Raw genomic sequence first — 24,993 nt, forward strand, 5'->3', positions numbered from 1 at the left:
TATTTATGATGTGAAAAATATACGTGTGTTTTGTGTTCGGAAAGTGCTGCCATCTGCCTTGCATATTGAGAGCGAAAGTATAAAAGATATCAGAATTTTTGTGTTTATGTAAGTATCGTGTTGAGGGTCTGCTTTTTCAGCAGAGACATTTTCTTGAATGGAAGATTGGCTCCTCATCTGCTTTTCAAAGTTGGGTAACTGCATAAAATCAATTTCAGCTGTCCATCGCTGTTCTGCCTGTGAGAGGTTCAAACTCGTTCAAATTTATGACCACACGACGGTACAGTTTGCTGCCCAGCTGTGACCATAATAACCAAGAATCTGGGATCTTAGTTGTAGCCCCCCAAATAAATACTTTACCCCCAGTTGTTCATGCAGGGCCCCAACAATAAATAACAGATATTCTGGAGAGAGAGATGATAAGAATGATTATATTTTCATTAATGTCAGGGACTTTGGTTGGCCCTCCATGAAATTATGACTCATATTCAATGCGAGAACATGCCTTTGATAAGAATCGTCATAGTTTTATTTCAACTATGAAATGGAACCAATCAAACTGGAGAAAAAGAAGTCAAAAGAGAAAAACAAATGCATGAAATTTATTAAATTCTAATCCGACACAAAAAAAAAGGATTTTTTTTCTTCTCGTAACAAAGAAATCTGATTTTTTTAATACAATTTTCTTAATATATATATGTATGATGTAATATGCATGTAGTTATATGCCAAACAACAGGAATGATTTCAATAATAAGCTTCTTTGTATCCAATCACACTCTCAGATGGCAGCTCATCAAAGTACACACCACTAAACATAACATTCGAGATAATTAATATAAGTATATTTAATAGAAGCTTTGGTATATTCTATAACCCGTAAAATAAAAACAGATACTAATTACAGACAGAGGATTCGATTGACTTTAAGACTGACATGATTTGAACTTTGCAGCGGAAACCACACGAGGTTTTGTTGATGTCTTCCAGAACTTTCGGGGATCATCCGTTACTATATTTCTGATCATTTCAATGAATCTATCAGATGTTGTTGAGATATTTCGCACTATCGCTTCACCAAGCACTAATTCATTTGCACATATGTTAGATTAGAGTATGGTACAGCCCATGAAATTTGCAAGTATTAGGTGTGTAACTTAAATCTCAGCTTCCCCCACCCCTAACTAATGATAACGCCTATATCTATTTGTGTACTTATCTGGAATTGAGAAATATTGATCTACCATAGGTAAACTTTACATGGGCGAACATACGGGTGGTCATGGGGGGCAATGCTCCCCCAGCATCAAAGACGTAGCCAACTGATCTCATGTATATGGTCATATACGAACTGACATTATCATCATGTGCCCCCCCCCCCCCCAGCAATCATCTCCCTCACCTTCCACCAGACTTTAAAGGTTATCTCCGCCTATGAAACTTCAAAAAGCATAAAAAAAATTGACAGTGATAGTCACATAACCATAAGAGAAGCATCATTTGAGTAGCCTATACTTTTAAAGTAGCCTATCGTTCGAGTCGGGCTCCGTTCGGTATATATATGTAAAATTTGGCGATGATCAGTCTAAAATTGTATATTTGCATAGAGAACATACACAAAGACAGATAGATAGACAATTTTTTATATATGTATAGGTTGTTCATCACAGTCTGCTTAATTTTATTACCTTGCCTGGATGGAGCAGGGTGAGAGGTTTTCTTTATCTGATCTCAGAAGGTTTTTTCCTTTCAGGAGCACTGCTTTTTTTGTTAGAAGTGATTTCATCGTAGGAATTAGTATTGGGTGTCATTAGTATTCTATTTCTTATTTCTGAATGGAAGAGGTAACCCCCCCTCTCAACTTCAGTATATGGCATTAGCTGTTGGTGAGCAGTAATCTCTAGCCAGGTGGAGGTAGGGAGGGGCTCAGAAAAATAACTTTGCCTGAGGCCCACGATGCTTTTGAAACGGTTCTGGCACAAATGTGTACAAATCGTAGAAGTATAAATGAGTATTAAATTTTTCACAAAGCGATATTTACATTCACTGAAATGAGAAAGGCGAGAATAAGTTGCACATTTTTGTTGCTTGCAAAACATGTTTGAATCAAATACAGTGAAACCTCGACATGACAATACTCTGCAGAACCAAGAAAAAGAATTGTTGTAGAGGGACTATCGTTATATCGAGAGGCGGTAGCTTAACATTAGAGTATAGGCATTTCCAAATAAGACTTGAAAAATATATTGTTGTAGAGGGATTTATCATTATATCGAGAATCATTGGAGTGAAGTTTACTGTAACACAATAAAAAAACATACAACAAAAACTTTGAGCACTGGCTTCAATCGAGTAACACAATTCAATGCTTTCAAAAACAAAAATAGCAACATGAAGTTGCGATTGTATCTCTGTACACAGAGAGCTATAAAATACCTTACTTAAAGGCTTCTGGTGACTGGGATTTTTCTGGAACTGTATTAAAAGCAATGGAGACTGCAGATTTCCATTGAAAGAGAGAAATCATTAAATTTCCACTATCACATTGTAACTAACACTGGGTTCAGATTAGAAAAGCCACAAACAAGCCATCAACAATGGCAAGCAATACTTAAACAACTATTTTTTCTCATGCCGACACATTTTGTATACACTAAATCGCTCCTGTTAGGTTTTAACTCTACGGTTGTTCTTCGATGAATGAATTGTTTGTTTTTCGCGAGTCTGAAACCAGTGTTTTTACGCAATTCTAATACTTTAGCATTGCAGCTGGATATTGTATATTTTAGCACATGTAGATGGCATCCCTACTCAAGAGACTGGCGTCTGAAAAATTCTCGAGAAGCCATTTCTGGTTTAGAAATGAACTTTTGAAGTGTGTGTATTTTATTATCTCGTGGGTACTTTTGTTTCTCCCCCCCCCCCCTTATATTATCGATATTAAATTATTATTTTCATGCAAGTGACTTTTCTATAACCATTAAATTCCGTTTCACTTCAAACTTTTTTTAAATATATCGTCATATTTGCTGTCCTCAATTGAGGACACTTGTGTCAATACTTTTTGTCGATATATTTGAGAAAAAATCTCTTGAAATATTCTTAATTGGTGTAATTTCAAGCCTCTCTATCAGAAAATTGATGGGATCAAAAAACAAAATCGAGAAAAAGTTTTTCCAGTAAGAAAAGGAAAATGCGCCAAAAATGGCAAAAAATTCAATTGATCAAAATTAAAAATACGGTACTATATTTTTTACTACATACTTGAAATTATTGGTTAAGTTAATCAATGTTCAATCACACTATATGCAAATACACTAAAATATGTTCGATAGAATGATTGCCTATTTTTGCTCTTTGAGCTTTCATAACTTCATCTATACTAGCAAGAGCTGCAAATATTTCTGGCCCTATCGTCTCAGTTTGCTCTAGAAAATGGAGCAGTATTTTTAAAGCACATATTTAGCATTTTTCGCTGTTCATTTTTATAATTTCTCTAGAGCATCTCCTGCTGTATTTTCTTCACCCAAGTTGACCACACATTCGGCAATGATTTCGGTATGTCAAGGTTTGTAGTGAACTTGTCCATTTCCTCAAAATCGGAAAATGAAATTCCTAGCTTCAAGTTTTTTTTAATAATGCCTCAGTGCCTTTTAAAAATTTCATCTTCAACATTGCTCTGAGAATCCTTGAAATTCAAGTGAAAAACCATATCTGATAATTCATCACCGAGATGACTGGCTCCCTATCTCACAGCTTTCTTTTGAAGCAATTTTGAATTGTCTGTTGGATGACTTTTTACCATGCTGAACGACTCGTCAATAAGATCCATCAACACAATGGGCTATAATACGAATAATCGTTTTTCATAAGTTTCTTTCACTTCTGGAGAAAAGCCAGATTTACAGGCTTCTGTGATTTCTTTTTACTACCATTGAGCTTGGCCTTTGAAAATAACTTTGACAAAGAGCGGTGAAAATGCAAGGATTTTTTTTCGAGACAACAGTTTCTGAGAAAGAGGCGTGACCAATTCCCAATATTGAAATGGAATTTAAAGAACATTCAAGGTGTGGCCGTTAACGGATTAATTTCAGAGTTACACTGAGTTTCCAAAAAATATCTCCTTAGGGCACTGTCAGGGCCTTTAAGTAAGGCAACATTTAATGTGTGACCACTCTGTAAACACATAAATGCACACTGTATTAATAATTAAAATGAAAAGAAAAATAAATCCCAGAAACCTATATATCATTATGACTCTTATTACACACAACTTGCTTTTTTTCGGATGTTGATTCGTAAATATTCTTTGCTAATTTGAAATGACTAGTACGAAAGCATTCACGGTATAAAACATATTCAAAATCCAAGCATTTAGATAATCTTTTTAAACACATTCCTCCATTTATACGAAGAGGTATCAAATGTCATTAGACTGATCAATCAATAGAAATAACCAAACTAACGCTAAACAGTATCCAAAGCGTTATCTTATCTGATGCGTCAGATTCATTAAGAACAAAGGTCTATAACCTAACAGAATAACGTGTCTGTATGAGGGCTAGTCAAAAAAAAAAAGGATTGAGAATGAATCGGTCCCAAAACTTGGGGCTTGGGAGTACTTGAGCACTTCCCCAATAATTTATAAATATTCACTCTCTCCACCGACAGAATGCCTCTCCTGCGTGTACACCTTTGAATCCTGTATGCACTAGGGGAAACTCTAGGCATACCTCTAATTTCTTTCTATGTGTCTGTACAAACAAGCAGATGATATCCAAGCTATTTGCGAAGCTTCGTTTCAAATACATCACTTGCGCTTTTAAAACCAAATACATTCTCAATCTTCTTTTGACCACCCATCATACATCCAAACACACCACCTTGAAAAGAAATTTTTCATAAAAATCAAAATGTCTTTTTGAAAGAATGGTCATAACCTCGTTTGTAAAACATATTCATTAATAAATACAGGAAAAAATACAATAATTTATGCTATGCTTCTATCAAATTCAATGAATGATTATGTACGTACCATAAAAAATCTTTCTTTGGTGCTACATAATGCCATTTATCCCTCATTCATGAACGTCATTATCACACAGATGCACTTGTAACTTTTCACCGAGAAGATCTGCGAGCACGAATGCAAAGAAAAACAAAAGCTCTACGATCAATGGGCATCTTGCTCGAGCTTCCACACACTGCCACTAATTTGAAATTGTAACATCAAGAAAGACGTGGCGTGTTACTGCTGTCACAACTTCGACATCCCTGCAGTGTATTAATTTCTCATACAAATCGATAAGGTGGATCTAACTATGATCAAATACAAACATTTTATCCATTTGATACCAAATCATTAAAGTACATGAATTTTTTCCCCCAGACTTTAGTGGAAGAAATGAAAAATTTAACCCATCAATTTAAAAATACGCACAAAAAAAAGTGTTTTTCTTCGTTTCATCATACACCTCTAAAAACAAACCGAATTTACAAACACACACAATAAATGCAGACATACAAAACAAAACTCAAGATCGTAATCTCGAAACATTTCCCCCACACGTGAAGAATAACCTCGATTAGGTATATCATGGAGATCGTCCACAAAAACAAAAAAAATTTTGTCTAAAGACGAAATACTATGTTATAGATATATTATATATATATATATATTTTTATATATATTTGTGTTTTTTCTGTTCTTTTCTTTCTTCTCAACAGAACGAAAACTTGTCACACAAATCTACTCGAGTTATATTACAGAAAAGTTATTCTTTGATATAACTATAACTGTTTTTTAAATTCCTTATACATATATAAGGATAATTCACGTTATTCTTCTTATGCTTCCTCCCGTTTTTTTTGGAAAAATACCACTTAGGAATTGATTTCTTCTTTTTTTGGAAAAGTCTGGTTTCTCACAAGCAATATAACTGCACTCACACTCGCATGCATAACACACTCGCACACTTTGCACAGTCATTCGCACATTTACACACCGCAAGATAATCGCATATAAACATCAAGATAAAGAGGAATCAGGAGAAGAAAAAATTCAAGGCTCGATTCACGTCGTAGTCCGCTGCGAGGGCTATTCTCACAAGCTCCTCGCGTGCTACGGTCTCACCCACAATGTCTCTGAGTTGGGCAACACAGGCTTCGAGTTGGGCCGAATCCTGAGTGAGAGGGAGATCCTCCAGGGAACTCGAATCGGAAACTGCTTCTCCCTATATCAAGAAGAAAAAGTAAATTACAACTGAGAAATACAGTAGATTCCACTTATTAGAATCATGGATGATGTCATCATTCAGTTACTGTTATCACTTTTGCAAAGTATGGGAACAGACAAATATCATAACATGGGAAAAAATGCACTGCAAATGTGCCATGAATCATTTAAGTAATCTGGAAATGTGACGTGGGTCATTTAGGTGATTTAGAAATGTTCTGAAGGCTGCTTAAGTGCTCAGGAATTGTGCCACGAGTCACTCAAGTTATCTGTAAATATGCTGCAGATCACTTAAATTATCCGTAAATGTGCTATGGTGATCTGTAACAATGCCAAAGGTCACTTAAATGACCTGGAAATGTGCTGTGGGGTCGCTCAAATGATCTGAAAATTCACTGGAACTATGCCGCACGTTATTCAAGTGACATATAAGTTTGCAGACTTGTTTGGTTGTGTATTTCAAAGTGGAAACTATATAATTACTTTGCATGACATGGCTCACAAAAAAAATTGTACATTGAAATATCACCACCTCTTTGTTGGAAATGTTCATGACACAAGCAAATTCCTCGATATCCAATGGACTGGATGACACAGAGCTCGGACTATCTCTCGTTGGATACTGTGGACAGGATAATGACCGCTCTTCACTCTTGCGTTGTGAATTCCTACAAGAATTCCCCACAAAAATAAACAACACATTCTTCAAACTCCAAATATTTGAATAACTCTGAAAACTGAATCATATTTCAAACAGCATTATTAGGAAAAAAAATAAAATTCAGAACTTTCTTTTATGGGTACACATTCTATACAGAACATGTCACAATACAGTGGCATACCTACATTTAAAGCCTGAGTGTTGTTTTGCATCGACTAACACAAACGCGGCTTTTTAATTAGTACTAATATTAAATAGCAATGCAAAAACAGTAAAAATAACAAAGGTTTTAAAAATATTTTAAATTCTAAAGAGCTTTCCCGAAATATAACTTTTGACTATTGAACAACTGAAACACAATAACCCCTACTTATATGTCAGAAGACCAAGGAAAAAAGCATGATATACAGAAAGAACAAAATAACAGATGACTTTATCTAGGTTCCAATGTTGGTTGAATTATTAGTAGCAATTCTAATAGAAGGTGCCAAATATTCTAATACATTCCAGAATGAGGCACAGTATAATGAGGGACTAGCGTTATGATAAAAACAGTTTACCTCAACTCAACCCACGTTATCATTTCTTCAACTTCAGACTGTAGATCCTCTGGTAGCTCATAAAACACTTCGCTCTTTATAATATCTTTATTGAGGGCTATAAATTCTAAGGCTCTTGTCTGAAATTAAAAAATAGCAATTTGCACAAAATAGCAAGTAGCACATATTAAAAAAAAAGATGAGTTAAAGCATCAAAATCTTTTTTTTTCTTCATGCTTTTAAATGACATAGTGAATTTTGTAAATCAATTCCTCAATATGTATAGGAATAAATTATTTTTCAAGCAAGATAACATGCACAAGAAACAACGTAAATAAACCCAAAATATGAAGAGAATAACAGTTAGAAGAGTTTCGGGGCTATATCACATTTCTCCATTAGCCAAGAAAAATGTAAAGATGGCAAAAACTCAATGTACAAAGAGTCAAAATGAAATGACCGGCCATGTGAGGAAGAGGAGGAAAGAAAAATTGGAAAGCCAATCACAGATGAGAAATTGATAGTGATGATGGAGAAAAAAATGTATTGTAGAAACTATTGCCAGATGTTTGAGAATGGTGGTATGCTAGTTAGGTCTATGAAGTTGGTTTGAGTTCTTATAGATGTTTTTGGATATACAGAGTTGTCAACTGCTACGGATTGTTCATAGTTTCTATGGACGGCTGCAATAAACTACAGAGCTAAGGGATATGCTCTCAACACTACGGAAATCTGGTTTAAAGAAGTTTTTTGCGGGGTATTTTGCTTATTTTTATTTTTTTTTTTAAATTGCATCGATCTTTACCAACAAGGAATTCATATACACATGTGACGAAGTTTGATAGAAAACAAACTCGGAACTGATCTGTTGTCTGTGCACGGAAGGCAATCTGTAAAGCTGGGTCTAAACCCGCCGCTCTACTCGATGCCCAAACGTGCAAAAACCTGTTTTCCGGCAAAACCGCCCCATGCTGTGGACTAAAAACGAGTTTTTGAGTGACTCAGCATGATGGGTCCGCACCCTACTTCATTTGCAAAGTTCATGGTCAAGCTCGAAGAACCTTAAAGGAGATACAGGCAACACCTTCTATAGCAGAAAGCTTTTACAAAAAAAGATGATTTTGAGAGACTTTTTTTATTGTACTATGATTATATTGTCCTAGAGGGGTACCCCCCCCCCCCCCCTCCAACCATGGCAAAGCTAAATATTCACCACTACTGACAAGCTTCAAGTCAATGTTGGCATGTCAGGATATATGTAATAGAGTTTTTGTATGACTTTTACGAATCATTCCTGATCTTCAAAAACCCAAACCAACTTGTAAAAAACTAACTAGCACACCATCCTTCTCAAAAATCAGAACAGTTTCTTTGATAGTTTTTCTCCCTCATCATCACTATCACGTTCTCTTCTGTGATTGGCTCTGTCATTTTTCTTTCTTCCTATTTGCTATCAACTGTATAGTCCTGTTCGGAAAAAAATGCAGTAAAACCTCCACAGGCTGTAGCTTCTATTTTTTTAGCCAATCTGGGCAGTTTTTCTTTAGACAAATGCCTTTTAGATGTGATCACTTAAATCACCTCCATACTTTTGTTACACTTGCAAGTGATTAGTGGAGCAAATGAATTAGCAGACAAATTAAGGCAAATTAAGAGACTTTTCGGATATTATGCTGAGGTGAACTTCAGAAAGTTGGTTGTCTCCAATGGGAATTAAAAAGGTAAAGGGTTTGATTTCCAGTGGAGATAATCACTTTTTCATTCTGAAGTTCATCTCAGCACAGTGTTATTTTCACTTTTCAACAATATTTGGAAGAGTAAAATTGAATTTTGATTTGTGATGTGTGAATCATGCATCTAGATGTGTATTGGCAAACGCTGCCTCAGCATAATATACAGAAAGTCTCTTGATTTAATCTATTGCAGGCCAAAATGAAATAAAATCTATCTCTAGTGGCTAGAATGTTTGTGTTTATTACAGACATATACAAAAACAAATAATATGTACATATAACAATTATTCAAAAAGAAGTGATTTAATTGCTCAGTTTGCATTCCCTGTGAATTGTATTCTAAAGAAAGCCTATTCAAAATCAATCAGACTTTTGAAAACTAAGTGATTTTGCTGGTGACAAAAACGAAGAATCAAAGACAGTAGAAAAATAAGCTCAAGCAACCAATACCCTGAAATTTCTATTTTGAGATTACAGGGTTAAATTACAAAACATTAAAAAACATTAGATTTAAATGTTTTCTACAGAGTCATAAGAAAAGCTGTCAAAAGCAAAAACAAAATCACAAAATAACATGTGACCTGAGACACAGCTGCAATTTGGGACGTCAATTTTTTGCAAAATGAAAAGAATTCAACAATCGCTTTTGCAGACAGACGCCATGACAGTCATGAAAATGACAATTTTCCAACTAAGAAATAAATTTCCAGTTCAAACAGTGTCTATAAATTTTAAACTATACATTGAATTTATTCAAAATCATGCACATACAAATTTTAAATTCCAGTGAACAACTCACCCTCAAAGACCTGGCATTGAACTGATCAGCTATGCTCAGTAGAAACAAAGCCGAATCTTCATTTATATGGTCTTTCAATGCTTCCTCTGTCATTTGTGTCAAGCTGTCAACCTTGAATGTAAAAAAAAAATAATAATAACAATAAATTACACTCATGTTCTACAGGATTATCAAAAATAAACTTCTATAACTCAGAGTATTGTGAAGAACATCCTACTGGTTCAAATAATGCTGAATTTTGACAACAGCCACTTCAGATGATTTTACTAACCATTTATCAAATAAAATGACAAATTTTCTGGTATGTGATGCCTCTCAACAAAGAGCTGTTCAATATGTCAATTCACAGATGACATACATCTCAATTCTATAGATCGCACAATACATACACCTTCTTGGTTTCCCACAATGCTTACCATCACATCAGTTGTACCATTTTAAAAAGTTGGCTAACGGGACCCGAGCTTCTAATCAATGATCAATATATCCGCGGGCATTAGCCATAGGTGGGCGATCAACAAACTTGTATTATTGGCATAGGTGGGAGGGCAGAGGATGGAAATCCTCTTCCCCCCCCCCCCCCACCAACCTGTAACCACCAATGAATCACTTTCATAAAGTATTAAAGTTGTACAACAAAATATTAGGATTAACACACTTTAGTTTGCAACCATTTTTTCCCCAATCAATATATAATGATTATGCTTATTTGGCTTCAAATGAAATGTTTGACACTATCTAGATAACAACATAATGAGCCCAGAAGAAACATTATATAAATAATAATGAAACAGACCATTAAAAATGTGTGTGTTTATGCCATATTTAGTAGATATAAATGAATAAGCTAAAACATGCCCCCTTACGGAAAATCAAAATTTTCATACAATACACAAAAACAAATATTATGTTTCACCTCATATCTATCAGATAACTGCATCAAATCAGCCAACTGTTCTGTGGAAAGCTGCCTCGTGTCGATCTGACCTCCATATAAATACTCCAAAAATATCTGGAACAGTGTCGGGTTTGAATCATGTATTACAATTTTCCTGAAATGAAAAACATTGCAGCAGTTAGCGTCAAGTCTGCAGTTGGTTATAATTTCTCGAACTCAAAGTTCTTGCAATTGATTCAGAGACTTTCTGAGTCAGAGAGTAAATACAGCGAAACCTTGATATAATGATACTCTGCAGACTAAGAACAAATATTGTTTCAGAGGGATTACTGTCATATCAAAAGGTAGCATTATCATCACACACTAATAGTGCAAAAGACGTTTGGTAGCAGTGCTAGGTTCAGTGGAACCACCCACCCATAAATCCAAGTCATCATCAGGTGCTGCTGAATCCAAGCTGTAATTAGCATCTCTTCTAAATTGGCATTGTTAGTACTACCATAAAATGCATTTAAAACAATTAATTTACAGCAAAAAAAAACTTTAATTGATTAGTTGATAAATAAAATTAAGCTGGTTGTTCACCCTGTAAAGTAGCTTTCCTTACAACACTTTTGTGTAACTACATAGAAAGTAGCTTAGCGACAATTTCATAACTTCATTTTCAGAGATGTAGATGGTGGAAAATACTGATTTTATTAAACACCCTTGAAAGAACAATAAACTGTTGAGGAATTTAAAATATAATGAGCGTAGTTTTGGAGTGAAATATTTAAAAAAAAAATTGTTGCAGCAGTTCCCAGATATTCTTAAAAAATATTGTTATAGAGGGATTCATCGTAGTAAAGGATATCATTGTATCAAGAGGAGTTTAATATTAGACTGTAAACAATTCTAAACACAATCTAAAAAAAATATCATTGTACAGAAATTTATCATTGTATCGAGTATCGTTATAGTGAGGTTTCACTATATATTTACAGCCCACAGCTTTTAGTTCCATCAAACTTCAAATCTAAATTGCAAAATCAATGTCCTTCAGTCCAAGGGAATACCCAGGATCTGAACTAGGGGGGGCAACTCACCGATACTAAATTGATACGTTTGTGCTGTGTGCCAATTACTACATTTTAATTTCTCTTCTGGGGGGGGGGGGGGAGGAGGCAGCTGCCCCTTGCTGGGTACGTAGTCATTGATGGCGTGAACACAAGCTGGTCCCCCATTTGAAAAAAGTCTCTCTGCAGAGAGCAGGTAGAGCTTTAACATCATTAGAGGTGTCAAAAGTTTTTGGACCTGTGGGTGCTCAATTCATATAGGAGATTTTTTGATTTCTGAATTAATTCTGGGGTGCTCAGACCGGTGATACAAAAATATTGTGTCAGCACCCACTGCTGCATCCCTGGCTCCTATGCCAATGAGCATGATGGTCAACATAATATGAAAATTCAAGCACACATTTACTATATTTATCCCTTCAAAAACACATCACAGCACCAGCAAAACCATGAAACAAGCACAATTCCATCAACGCAAATACCTTAGGGGCACGCATATACATACACAAGGTTCCGGCATGAACTGTTTATGTAGAAATTCTGCGTAGAAATGCGTACGAGGTAAATGTACAGCTAAGTAGTGGTCATAGTAATCATTGATGGTAGGAAATCTCTACCATGCATAAAGTGATCTCCAATATGAAAATAGCATATTTAAAAGAACTTAATGACGTCTTTGGCCAGCCCAAAGGATTGGCATCTTGAGCTCTTCCCCAGACATTAAAGAGGTACAATGTGCATTGATTGCCTCTGCTTCAGGTACAGCTGGATACTATACTTATTGCCTCCAAAGCAGAATGTTATGCACTGTTCTGCAGACTGGAAATGTTCTGCTATAAAAATTCCTGTAATAGTGCTTTTACACTTTTCTTAAAATTCTTTCAGATTGTACTCAGTAGCACTGATTGTTCAGCGATATACATCGCAGATTTAGACATATTCTGCTTTGGGGCTACTGCTACTGCAAATGTACCTAGTAAACATTCCTTTGAGGAGAGTCTAATAAATTGGCACATAACAGGAATTATTTGTACTTATATGTGCAGCTCTAACGTATCTATAACATCTATCTTTCAATTCATATGATTAGAGTACTAGAGGCAAACCTCCTGCTATTCAATTTTTTTTTGGCCTTCATGATACATCAATAACTTATCCAACACGTACACAAATTTATCTTATTTCATTAGCATAAACATATCTTCAAAAAATGTAGCAAAATTAATTTCAAATAATTTTTGCACTGACTCACTTATTTATAGATTCTTTCATTCCACTTAAAAGAGCTTTCCTAAACCAATCACAGCGAGATGCAATGATGACACAGTGAGCTTTTATAATGTGAGATTCACCAACCGCCACTGGAGTAGCAGCACCTTCACTTTCTGGACTCAATGTGACCGGCTCTTTTACGCAATCACCGCTAGTAGTAGTAGCAGCTGCAATAGCAGAAGATGCTGCTGCGGCTGTTGTTGACTGAGGCGAAGGCTCTGAAACAATTGAACAAACTATTAGCAATCAAGAAATCAAAAATATGAATTTTATGTCAATAAGCACAATCACTATCATTTATAAAAACTTCTTGTTTCTGAGGCAAATCTTTGCTATTCTGGAAAAAGGTAATAGGAGAAAGATGTATTGTTAAAGCAGGTGGATTTCTTGATAGTGCTATGTCATTTATTGCGAAAATGATGCAGGGCATCCGAATGATTAATTTGTGCTTTATTAAAACATGGATTTAAGCACACACACAATTCAACATTGATTTCTGATAGATGCTTCTGTGTTTTTAGTTCCTCATGCTGAGTTTTGGCAGCTTTTTTTCTCAATTACGGATGCGCCCACCCTCGGGGAACACTCAGATATCTCAAAGGAGACGTAAAGCAGGTTTTGCCTGATCCTTAAATACCGATGTATTTCAAATTGCATGATATGGACACCAGATACCGCCTGGGCATAAAACAGGGTAAGAAAGATGAAATATTATAGATGCCTTGCATAGGATTAATGTTACACCAGATCCATGATTTAACTTAAGGGGAAGGATAAATAGCATTATGTAGATATTTGTAAACTATTATTTCCTAAATAATATTAAAAATATATATAAGTATAGCGAGCACAAAAATAGCATTTAAAAATATAAATCTACATTGAAAAACAAAAATACAGGAATTTCTAAGTGATTTTCAATATGGGAAAAGATTTTTCTAGTTGTTATGCCATAAGAGCCTTAAGAAGAAAAGTTACTCCTCTGGGAATCGAACACGGGTCCTCTTGTGTACCAGGCTAGTGTGTGCTACCCATACACCAGAAACACAACCTTCCTTTCTGTATAACACATATTAATAGGGTGCTGCACTAAGTGGAGACTGCAGCCTCCTTCAACGACAGCAAAGATCGCCCAGGTGGCAAAAAAGTAAGAGAGGTAATGTCATTTTCTCTCACCACCCCCCCCCCCCCCGGTAATACAGTAGGAAAGGTTTGTATCAGCATAACAACCAGAAAAATCTCTTTCCCAATGCATTATGAGCCAAGAAAATAATATTAATTTTCAAATATGACTTGGCTTTTCTTACTTAAAAAAATTCAATATTTGTTACCTTGAGTTGTCATAATGATCTCAAAAGACATATCCGTCTCTTCGCCACTATTCAGTAGTAAGACAGCATTTTTGGCTAACGTACTGTCATCTGGGGATGGTGAACGGCATAATGACTCTACCATTCCAATCTATACAGAAGTAAAGAAAAATATGAATCTTTCGTAACTTAGTATGCATGACATCAATTTATAATTTTCTCGCAGCATCACCATACCATTATACACTAATGAATACAATCTTTCATCACTAAATTATTATTGCAAATCGATTCATTCATTTATAAGTCCAAGCTTGAATGATTCAAAATATGGTAATACCTGCATAATTTGGCAGACGAAATCCATTATCAAATGTTTATAGCTTCATATACAAACATTTTTCACATTAATGCCATAAATGTCATGTCAATTGAAAACATCGGTTATTTCAACGTAATGCAAATTTCTTTTTTGTCTCTTTCTAATAAAGAAAAATTTCTTAATATCCCTTGTGATGAATATATCAGCTGTTGAATGTCTCACAATCATTCTGCATGAACACGATTTCAATCGGTTACCAAATAAAAATACAGTGAATCTTCAGTTTGCGAGCATAATTCATTCCACAACCAACCATCTCCCTCCATGCCAGTCGAGACTCTTTTCAAAGATATAGTGCAGGTTTATTTATTTTAAATTATTGTGTACCCCCAAAGCAGAATGTTTTGCATTGTTCTGCAAAGAGCCCTTGGCTGACTTGGAAATTTTACGCAGTAAAAGTTCCTATAATAGTGTTTTCTACATTTTTCTTAAAATTGTTCTGCAGTAACACTGATTGTTCTGCAACGTACGTGGCAGATTTCGGCATATTCTGCTTTGGGGTATTGAATTATTGCTTACTTTAAATTGAAGGTTTGAATATCTTTGGTATGACATAGAACAGTGTTTCTTAACCTTTTTTCGCCCATTTTTGGACCATATTTTCTTTTCATGTAGACCCCATATTATCCCCCCTCCACCCTTATCCAGAAGCAAAGGCAAATTTATGATTTTCCTGCCCTGCTCCTGTTCTGGTCTAACTTTCTTGACTACTTATTCCCCTTAACAAGCAACAATGAACTATAGCCCACATTATCTCTACCCACCCCATTTGTGTACGTTTACCCTGCTCCTATTCTGGTCCAATTTTCTTGACTACCCATTCCCCTGAACAAGCCACCCTGGGCTATAGCCCACGTTATCTCCTCCCCAATTTCTGTCTATACGCCTCTGTGTTTATACGAAGACTCTATTTACTGGACTGATTTTTTAATTCAATTTATTTTTAAAAAATGTTACGAATTATGTCTATCTCCTGCACCTCAGGGAGGTCTCATGCAGGCCACATCTTAAAACTTAAAATTGTGCCCTCCTTCATAAGTGATGTTCTGGAGCTTCTTGTATTTAGCTAAGCAGCTTAGATTTGAATGCTTACTCTTGAAAATCATAGAACCAGATCTCATTATGTAGGGGCCCCTATGGACATGAAGTTTCCAGACCATGCTTCAAGGAGGATCCTGGTTCTATGGGCAATTACACCAGATTCTGAAAGTACATACAAATTTATTATTTCACAGCTCTCTGAGGCTCCTTTAACCACCTGTCATGGCTCCCCCTTCCACTTGATTTTCTCTCATGCACCCTCTCCCTTAAAATATCTCAGAACTACAAGGAGGCCATGTGGCCCCAGATGAGAACCACTGGTATAGAGGATCAAGGGGATTCACTTTGGAATTCCCTCTTGCATTAACAATGAACAAGATGACCTCACCTTCTTGTGTTCTCGTGCTATGAATGCTCCCATAGTCCAGTGATGTCTTAACGAATGGGCCCAAATCACACAAGGGCCTTTAAACTATTGAAGGGTTTTGTTAATATACATATGTATATAATATACATTTTTTAAATGTAATTTTCTATTAAGGGGAGCAATTACGAAAGTAGAAAAAAATCTTTTTTTTATTGCTTATTATTATGCACAAAATTCTGCATGAAACACCATAAACCGCATATTTTTGCGATAGCTAGAAGTAATTTAAATTCTTTGTTAGAAACAGGGATGTCACAACATGTTCATGCAGGTTGACTTGTAGCTACAGCCAACACCGCTCCACATAAACCCCTCTTTGTTTTGTTGTGACATAAATAAACTTCCTATTTAACACGAAGTAACTAAATTATATTTTCAATTTTATTTAGAAGGCAGATAAGTCGTACATACTTTTTTCTTATATACCTACTTACCTTTATACATAACGTATTTGTATCTTTTTATTGTTTCATACTGGCACAAGATAGATGGTTTTTATAGTTTATAATGAAAAACTATGAAAACTAATGAACTAATTTAAAAAAATGAAAAATTCTCTTTTATTTTTTCTAATATGAACCTGGGTCAGGGTTTCTTCTACCCTCGAAGAAAAAGCCTTTTCTTTTTTTGAAAGTCCTTTTTGATCTTGGTATAGTTTTGTATCAGATTTTGCACTAAATTGTAAATACAAAATAAACTGAACTATATAAACAACCAAACTATAAAATAAAAGAAAATTCCACTCATAAAGCAAAAAAAAAAAATGCAACGTAAAAACTTGAAAACAAAGAAAGAAAATAAACAGCATGGACACAGAAAAATGCAAATAAATAATGGAAGTTATAATATAGCAGGTTGCAGTATGACCAACGTATAGAACAAAAGAAAAAAAATTTGAAATCGGTCAAAATATTTCAAAAATTTGTTTAAAAATATTCTAAAAAAAAGTTATTTTTTCCTTTTTTCGGCTCTTGAAAAATTTAGTTTTTTTAAATAAAAATGTTCCCTTTCCTTTAAAACTACAAAAGATATTGGGATGATTTTTTTTCCCCCACTGTTATGTTGGTAACACACAGAAATGAGGGAATTTTAAAAATCAAAGTGCAAAAAATTGTACAATCAGTCTTGTAGTAAAAAGTACTACTTTTCAAAATGTTTATAAAAATTACACATGGTGTATCGCAAACGAGGGGGAGGGGTATTGCATTTTACTGGCAAACCATTGATCCTAGACATTAAAAAACAGTGTTAAATGCAGAAAAAAACCATTTTACTCACATTTAACACTGTTTTTTCCCGAATTTTCCCCGTTTTTGAATTTGAATATATCGGTCAATATTGCACTTAAAAATGTGAATTTTTTTTTTTTTTTTTTTTTTTTTTTGGCATCAGGAGAGACAGGGCAACAACTTTCTAATTAGGTTTTGGAGCACACAGGGATTGTATAAAATGTTATTTTTTTTATTTTCATAACTATACAACCCATTGCAACACGAATGGTATATCTGAGGACTACACATTATTTGGAAACTTTTTCTAATTGGAAGTATACCTCTAGGATCAACGGCTCGCCAGTAATATGTCATATCCTCCGTTTGCTCAATTTAAAACCTCAGTTCTGTGTGTTACAAGCATAACAGGAATCAATACAAAAAAAATCGTCCCCAATATCTTTTGCACTTTATCAGAAAAATAAATATGAAAATTTCAAGAGAAAACACACTTGGAGGTGCTCCCCTTAAAACAATAAACACTGCCTTGAAAAATGTTTGGGCATGGATGAACTCGTTAAGATGACCTCGTCCACAGTAAAAGAAAGCAAACTGTTGGTTTTTTTAGTTAGGATCAAGTGACATTCTGACATTCAACAGACAAAAAAAACAAAGTACACAAAATTATAGTGCTCATCTGAAGGAGTCTTTAGCATAGGTACTACTTGTATTGCAAGAAATATCTTGTATATCAAGTCAGTATCTATTAAAAAAACTTAAACATTTTTGCTCGTTTTGTGAGGGGTTGCATGGTAATCTAATCAATATTTATTTTAAAAAATTGCTTGTCTTAAAAAAATACTCATATTCCCAAGTTTTACTGTACCAAAGAACAGCAAAAAGAACCGAGATTGTTTAGACTGGAAAAGTGTTTCTAAAAAGTATCAATTCATCCACAGAAAACGATAATTACACCAGTTTGAGGTCAGTGGGTGGTAGCTTTATAGCATATCTGGTCCACGGACTTGAGTTGTGCACCCCCTACTCTATAGGATCCTAACTTCTCAGAAAGCTTGTGTATGACACAAACCAAATCAGTGGATAGTTGAGCTCTTAAACATCATAGGAGAGGAATAGAAAAAATAATATTCAAAGTACACCTACCTGACAAAATGTTGTTGGACTATTTATTGGACTTCGTGATGCACTTGCGCAGACGCCATTGCTCTGGTTACCCTGATTCAAGCAGCTGGCAGATGCAGATGCTGGTGGATCCAGGAGACCAACCTGTATCAGGCTTCTGGTAAACTGATCACGACTGACTAGGTCACAGATGTGCGTAATCATCGTATGGAGTGTAGACTTGTGACAAACTAACCTGCTGAGAACCCATGCCTACAAGAAACAATTTCTTTGAAATAACACATTAAAGTCAACAAAAAAATCATAGAAAATAAAAAAATAAATAAAAGAAGTTCAAAGCATGAATAACTTAAAATTCATGACACAAAATTTATTTCGTGCATGAAATGTTATATGAGTTGGTGCTATTCGTTACAAATATACAGCTAGATAATTTTTAACGAACTGCAAGATTTTGCGCTGCGTGTGTGTGTGTGTGTGTAATGTCAATATTAACTTACACTCTCATGCATGTATACCTACCACTTTTGAAGTTCCAAATTTGAATAAGTACTTCCACTCTTTCCAAGTCAGCTTCTCATCCAGAGCAGACCTCAGCTCCTCGATTCGTAGAAGGAACATCGGAATCTGTACAGACAAACCACTGATTAGCCAATTAATTTATAAAAAGATATAGATAACAAATAAAATATGAGCTACAATTACTCATTTGAGCCAGGGATCCAAAAAACACACACATTTAGGCACCAGTCCAATTTTTTTTTTGAGTGTCAAGCATATTTTTTATCGACAAAAAATATTAGAAAAAAATCTTTTTGTTGTCCTAGACATTTCTTTTTCATGCATCTTCAACATTATTTTCATGCTGAAAATATTTTGTATTGTCATGACTACAATTTAATAATAGCACAAAGAAAATTTTAAGTTCCAGTACCAATTTTTTTGTTGCCATGGTGACTTAGCACCTGGGATATGTCAAGATTTAAGCACAGAAGGAAAAAAATCAATCACCTCATCAATTAACTGCTCCAAATTCTTTGCAATGGAACGATTCTTGTTCAATAAGTTCATATCACTGAAGTTCTCCCTGGAAAAAATAAAATAAAAATCATAGGCCATAAACAAGATGCTAGTTAAGAAATTTTCTTTTGAACTGGCTATTTAAGAGAATGAGCCTTTGAATAGCAAAGTACGTCTACTAACTTCCTATGCATGAGGTTCATGAAACTGACTGTGACCCTCTCGTGGAAACTTCTCAATTTCATAAGCTCTCTCATGTGAAGTGCCTGAAGAGAGAGAGAAAAAATTTCAAACACAAGACTAACATTCAAAGCACATTGGCATGCTGCAATTTATCTCAAAAAATATATTGCCACACTAGCTTCAACAAATACTGCAACCGGTCATTGTTTACGGTTTTTTTTGCTTAGCGGTACTGATGAATGAGATGATAATAAACAAATGCATCAAACAGAAGTTTCACACTATTTTTGTCTTACATTTTTCAAAGAACGACCCAAAGCTTCTCCAACACTTCCTTTCTTTGACTTCTCATTCTGTGCCGAACAAGCCTTGTCACTCGTCCCGCTTGAGTTGTTTATTATTTGCTCCAGAGCAGCTTTGGTTTCTGTCACAAATTGGAACATGGAATCCAGAGTCATTTCAATCTGAAAAGAAAATGATTAATGCAGAGATAATATATAAAAATGGTCTTATTTTCTTATAATCTTAGATTTGAAAAAATTTAGAAACCATGTTTAATTTACTAGAAGGAATATGGAATTTTGATTTGTTTAAAATTTTGACTTTCAAGTTCATATTTTACATGTGATCCTCACATATTCATTCACTTTGATAAATGAATTAAAAATAATAAAAACTATAAATAAAATTTATAAGCTTTTCAGAACTTCATCCAAACACATCTCTCTAAGCTAGACAATGATTTACTACACTCCCTTTCTAATACACAACCTACATATGTTGAGAGCTGTATTTTATTTGATGTATAATAAGCACTTTTTATAATTAACTACTCTACTTTCATTGATGTACACCTTGTTTCATTACATCCAGATAAGTGTACTTCATAAACTAGACTTTCATCAAAAAGGACAACCTTTAGCCCTATTAGTCTATTGAAATGAGGTTCTATTGTACTATAAAAAGTGCACTGGGACCAGAGAGTAATATCATTATATTACTGATGTTATATATAGGAGATTATAGTTATTCAGGTTATCATTATATGGGATTTCCACTGCATATAATACACATATCATTTGGAATCAACACATACCTCTGGAACCAAGTATGAAGCTATTTCCATTCTTTCTTTGGCAGTCAGATTCCCAAATGACAATTTGATGACATCAAGAAGCTTATGGAATTGGTTCATGAATATGGGTAACCTAAGATGCAAGAAACGAAACACACTGAGCAAAAAAGAGAAATTCACATCTACTTCATCACATCAAAAAACTCAAACATGATTGTTACAACACATGATTCCCACAAACATCTTTTTGGGTCAATTCAATGCTTTTGCCACTAACACTGAAGAGTGAAAGAGATATAGTAAGATGTTAAGTTGGAACATAATCAGAGATTATGAAATTTTCAAAATGAGTAATTTTTTTAAGGAAATATACAACAAACATTTAAAAATATCCTGATATCTTACCCGAAAATAATTTTTAGGTTCCTCACAGTTAAGCTACACAAAATTTCAAGAACTATCCCCACCATGACCAAAACGAATTTTAGGATATTCACAAACTATAGAGTGGTTATAAGCTCCTGTACTTGGAGTTAATTGCAGTTAATTTTAACCTGTATAAATAAATATCCAGATCATTGAATCATTTGAAGATAATCATAAAACACAACACAAACATGGTTCGTTTACTGGTTAATGCATGATCAAACATTGTATAGTACTGCCTATAATTATACCTTGATTTGCAGTATTTGATTATTTCATGTCGTTCTTCTCTTGATAATTCATTTTTCCTTCTTGAGTAGAGATCACAGAGAATGAGGATTTTGGCTCCAGCTGAAAAAAAACACAGAGGAGGCCATTAGACAAAAAAAATATAGCTAAAAACATTGTTTAATCTGAGCTGCATAATAAATGCTAGCAAAAATGTTTATCCCAAAAAAATCAAAAAAGCTCTCAAGATTTTACCTTTTTTTGCATTATACGTTTATGGAGAAGTCATTTTTCAAGAGTAGGTTTTTAAATAAACACATCTTTGTACAAATATAATTTTTTTCCTCCACTAAATGCAGAATTAAACCACTGAGGACTGATCAAGAAAAAAAAAATTTCCCATGATGGATTTATTCTACATAACTGTAACAAGGTTCAACTGTAACAAGATTATCATTATATGAAAGTTTCTATGTACATACAGGGGAGAGCTAATCTTAAAGTAAAATCTTTAGTGAGCATTCTCACAAATTTATAGGTAATGATAGTGTTATCAATTTGAGCTGTTGATACTGGAATTTTTTCCCCTCTTTCCCTACGACTTACCCACAGCACTTTCCCGCAATGCTTGTTTGATTACATAGCACAGCTTAGCAGGGTTGCTAGCAAGATTGTCACCTTCGACTACACCATTAGTGAGAAGGGGTCCATTGGCAGTAGCGTTTTGTGGGGAATCCTGACCACTCCTTTTGCCACTGAAGTAGTCAATGATGTGATTGGCACAAGTATGCATCTCTGTAACCAGTGTGATGATTTCTAAGAATTGAAAAGAAAATTTATCAGGTTTCGGTGGTAACTATAAAATACATAGCCCTATCCAATAAAAGAAAAAAATCTATATAGATTAATTTGGATGCATTATTCTGTCAATACTAACACTAAACCTTGGTATTTTCTGTTGATTATTTTCATTGTCTTACTTCATGAATTTTCCCAACGGGAGAACACCTCATTGAAACACCCCTTCATACCAAATATCACTTCACTCATCTCATTTCTTTGGCGTAGCTACTCTTCCACTGCATGCATACATGTTATATGTGTTCAAGCAGTATGAATATTTACTCAATGCAGACCTGAGGCTGGGCACACACCAGCTATACAAGATACAAGACAAGACAGCTTTAGAAAAGCTTAGTTAGTTGTATGACGCAATGTATGTCACAATTTGTATGACTAACCAGTAAGTGTTGCGGCATACAAATCACTGTATGCTACAATGACTAAGCTTGTCTAGTCGTGTCTAACCAATGTGCACCCAGCCTTAAATAGCATGTTTTCACAGCATTTTAGTCATTTTCTTTCAACTTTAAGGTGCAAAAAGGCGGGCCAGTCTCCTCATTAAAAAGTCTCGCCACAGAGAGCAACAGGCCTACAATGATACAATTATTCAATCATCACACTTCAGTCATAGAAAATTGGTGGCAGGTGGCAGCACTGCACATAACAGGCATTACAAAGAAACAAACTTCATGTTAGGTTCACAACACATACACACACATTCCAACATGTACCAATTCGTTAGAGGTTCCCCAGAGGAATATGGACAAGGTGTATGTCTGGTTTAGTAGTAGTAGAATTTTAACAAGATTACCCCAAATTCTGTGTACATTGAGCTCTATCTAGAGTTATTCACCATCAAATGCATTTCCAAAATAGAGTTTGCCGAAAGTAGAACACATTACAGAAAATTCATATTGGCAGAGAACTTGTCTTGAAAAATAAATAAATAAAAACTTCAAACAATCATGATAATAGCATAGATTGCTCATAGACGACTGAGCAGTTAAGGGGTTAAGAAAGATGAAAAGAGAAGAATGGAATCCATTGTTCTAGTTATCTACTATCAGCTATACACACCATTCGTTATTTCTATCTTATGAGCTCGTCAAAAACCAGCCCCTCTTATTCTTTACACTTTTATTCCCAACCTCATCCTGTGGTCGATTAACCCTTACTAAGGTACAGTATAAATCATGTAACACCCTTTAACATATCATACCTTTCTTAATGAAGTAGACATTTTTCGGAGTATAGGGTAAAAGGGTTCCACTCAGAAATCAACTTTACAAAATATCTAGGCTTGTCAATGTTAAAATAAGAGGATTTTAAGGAGATGATATATCTTGTCAATGCTGCTTAAAGGGTTAACCACTAAAGCAATCAATCAATCATCATCACAATACTAGGACGAGTTAACTCCTCAGGTAAAAACAACTGAAAAGATGAGAAATTAACAACCTGGTGAAACTTATAGTTAATTGAGTGCACCTAAAACTCATAGTTAGGCCTACATAATGTCAAAACCCAGGATGTGAACTACATTTCTCTTTCTTGCTTCTTTAGATTTATATTGCACAAATAGCCTATAAAAGAAAGTTACATGCTTGGTCTCAAAAATATAGACAATTTTTAAAAAAATGTGAAATGCAATTTAACCCTTTATTCAACAGTGTTGTGCTCTCAAGCAATACAAATTCAATACAATACTCAAGAAGATTTGAATTATCTGTTTGATATTGTAATGTAATCTTCTTTTATCCTGCATACGCTGCTAAATGCCAAAATTTTTTGTTTATCAATTCCATTCCTGTTGCCACTTATTTCTTGGTGTTATATATATATATATGAGTGTTTTTTCTTTCTTTTTTCTCTCATTATTTATGCCGACAGATATGTATCAGATATTGTATTGTGGGCTGACAAGCTTGCTTAGCCCCTAAATGTTTTGCAACTGTGTTTAAAAATCTTAAATAAAGAAAATTTGAAAATTTGAAATTTGTAATACAGTAAAATCCCTCTTTTGCGAACACCAAAGGGATAAAAAAAATTGTTTATAAAAGAGAAGCAACTATCAACCAGGGGTTTGAAATACACACTTTTATTATACAAGAGACTATTATTTGGCCATAAAAGATGGGTGACCATTAAGAGCAGTTTCACTGTACTTCTCAAGTGAAGGCATTATATATCTTGAGCTCGTTTTGGCACTGATGCTTCTAAACAACTCCCAAACATTTGGTTTTTACTTGTGAGCTGTTCATAAAGTTTCACTAGCAGAATGGCTCAAAGGTACACGTGTACCTATACATATTTTTTGACAAGCCAAGCAATGATGATAGTTAACTCTTGCATTTTTGAAGTCAAATACCATGTATGGAAGAGAAATACTGCTCTGCATTCTACGACAATAACAAAAAAAGTAAGTTGGCAAACAATAAATGACATTTTTATAATATTCTAATGTATGTAAATCATATAAACTACAGTAGTGTGTAACATCCATACATTTTTT

At 34.6% G+C, this 24,993-nt stretch overlaps 1 protein-coding gene across 2 annotated transcripts in view; it reads right to left on the reverse strand.

Annotated features, from left to right (window-relative positions):
- Positions 1 to 5,908: 5,908 nt before the first annotated feature.
- The window catches only part of LOC149070803 (uncharacterized), a 30,215-nt gene continuing 11,130 nt past the window's right edge, over positions 5,909 to 24,993 (reverse strand). For both annotated transcript variants that reach the window (XM_089248851.1, XM_089248850.1), the window contains exons 8-22: positions 22,245 to 22,454; positions 21,662 to 21,761; positions 21,006 to 21,117; positions 20,206 to 20,373; positions 19,910 to 19,992; positions 19,718 to 19,793; positions 19,229 to 19,333; positions 18,728 to 18,958; positions 14,524 to 14,653; positions 13,173 to 13,410; positions 10,884 to 11,019; positions 9,968 to 10,078; positions 7,457 to 7,575; positions 6,768 to 6,903; positions 5,909 to 6,233 (exon numbers count right to left, since the gene is read on the reverse strand). In XM_089248851.1, the coding sequence (XP_089104977.1) occupies positions 6,045 to 6,233; positions 6,768 to 6,903; positions 7,457 to 7,575; positions 9,968 to 10,078; positions 10,884 to 11,019; positions 13,173 to 13,410; positions 14,524 to 14,653; positions 18,728 to 18,958; positions 19,229 to 19,333; positions 19,718 to 19,793; positions 19,910 to 19,992; positions 20,206 to 20,373; positions 21,006 to 21,117; positions 21,662 to 21,761; positions 22,245 to 22,454 (2,144 nt within the window). In that variant the 3' untranslated portion in view covers positions 5,909 to 6,044. The remainder of the gene's footprint in view (positions 6,234 to 6,767; positions 6,904 to 7,456; positions 7,576 to 9,967; positions 10,079 to 10,883; positions 11,020 to 13,172; positions 13,411 to 14,523; positions 14,654 to 18,727; positions 18,959 to 19,228; positions 19,334 to 19,717; positions 19,794 to 19,909; positions 19,993 to 20,205; positions 20,374 to 21,005; positions 21,118 to 21,661; positions 21,762 to 22,244; positions 22,455 to 24,993) is intronic.

Source organism: Pholcus phalangioides, unplaced genomic scaffold (genome assembly GCF_987345545.1).
Source record: "Pholcus phalangioides strain wild (caught in Gottingen) unplaced genomic scaffold, Ppha-v1.0 ptg000020l_1, whole genome shotgun sequence".
NCBI lineage: Eukaryota > Metazoa > Arthropoda > Arachnida > Araneae > Pholcidae > Pholcus > Pholcus phalangioides.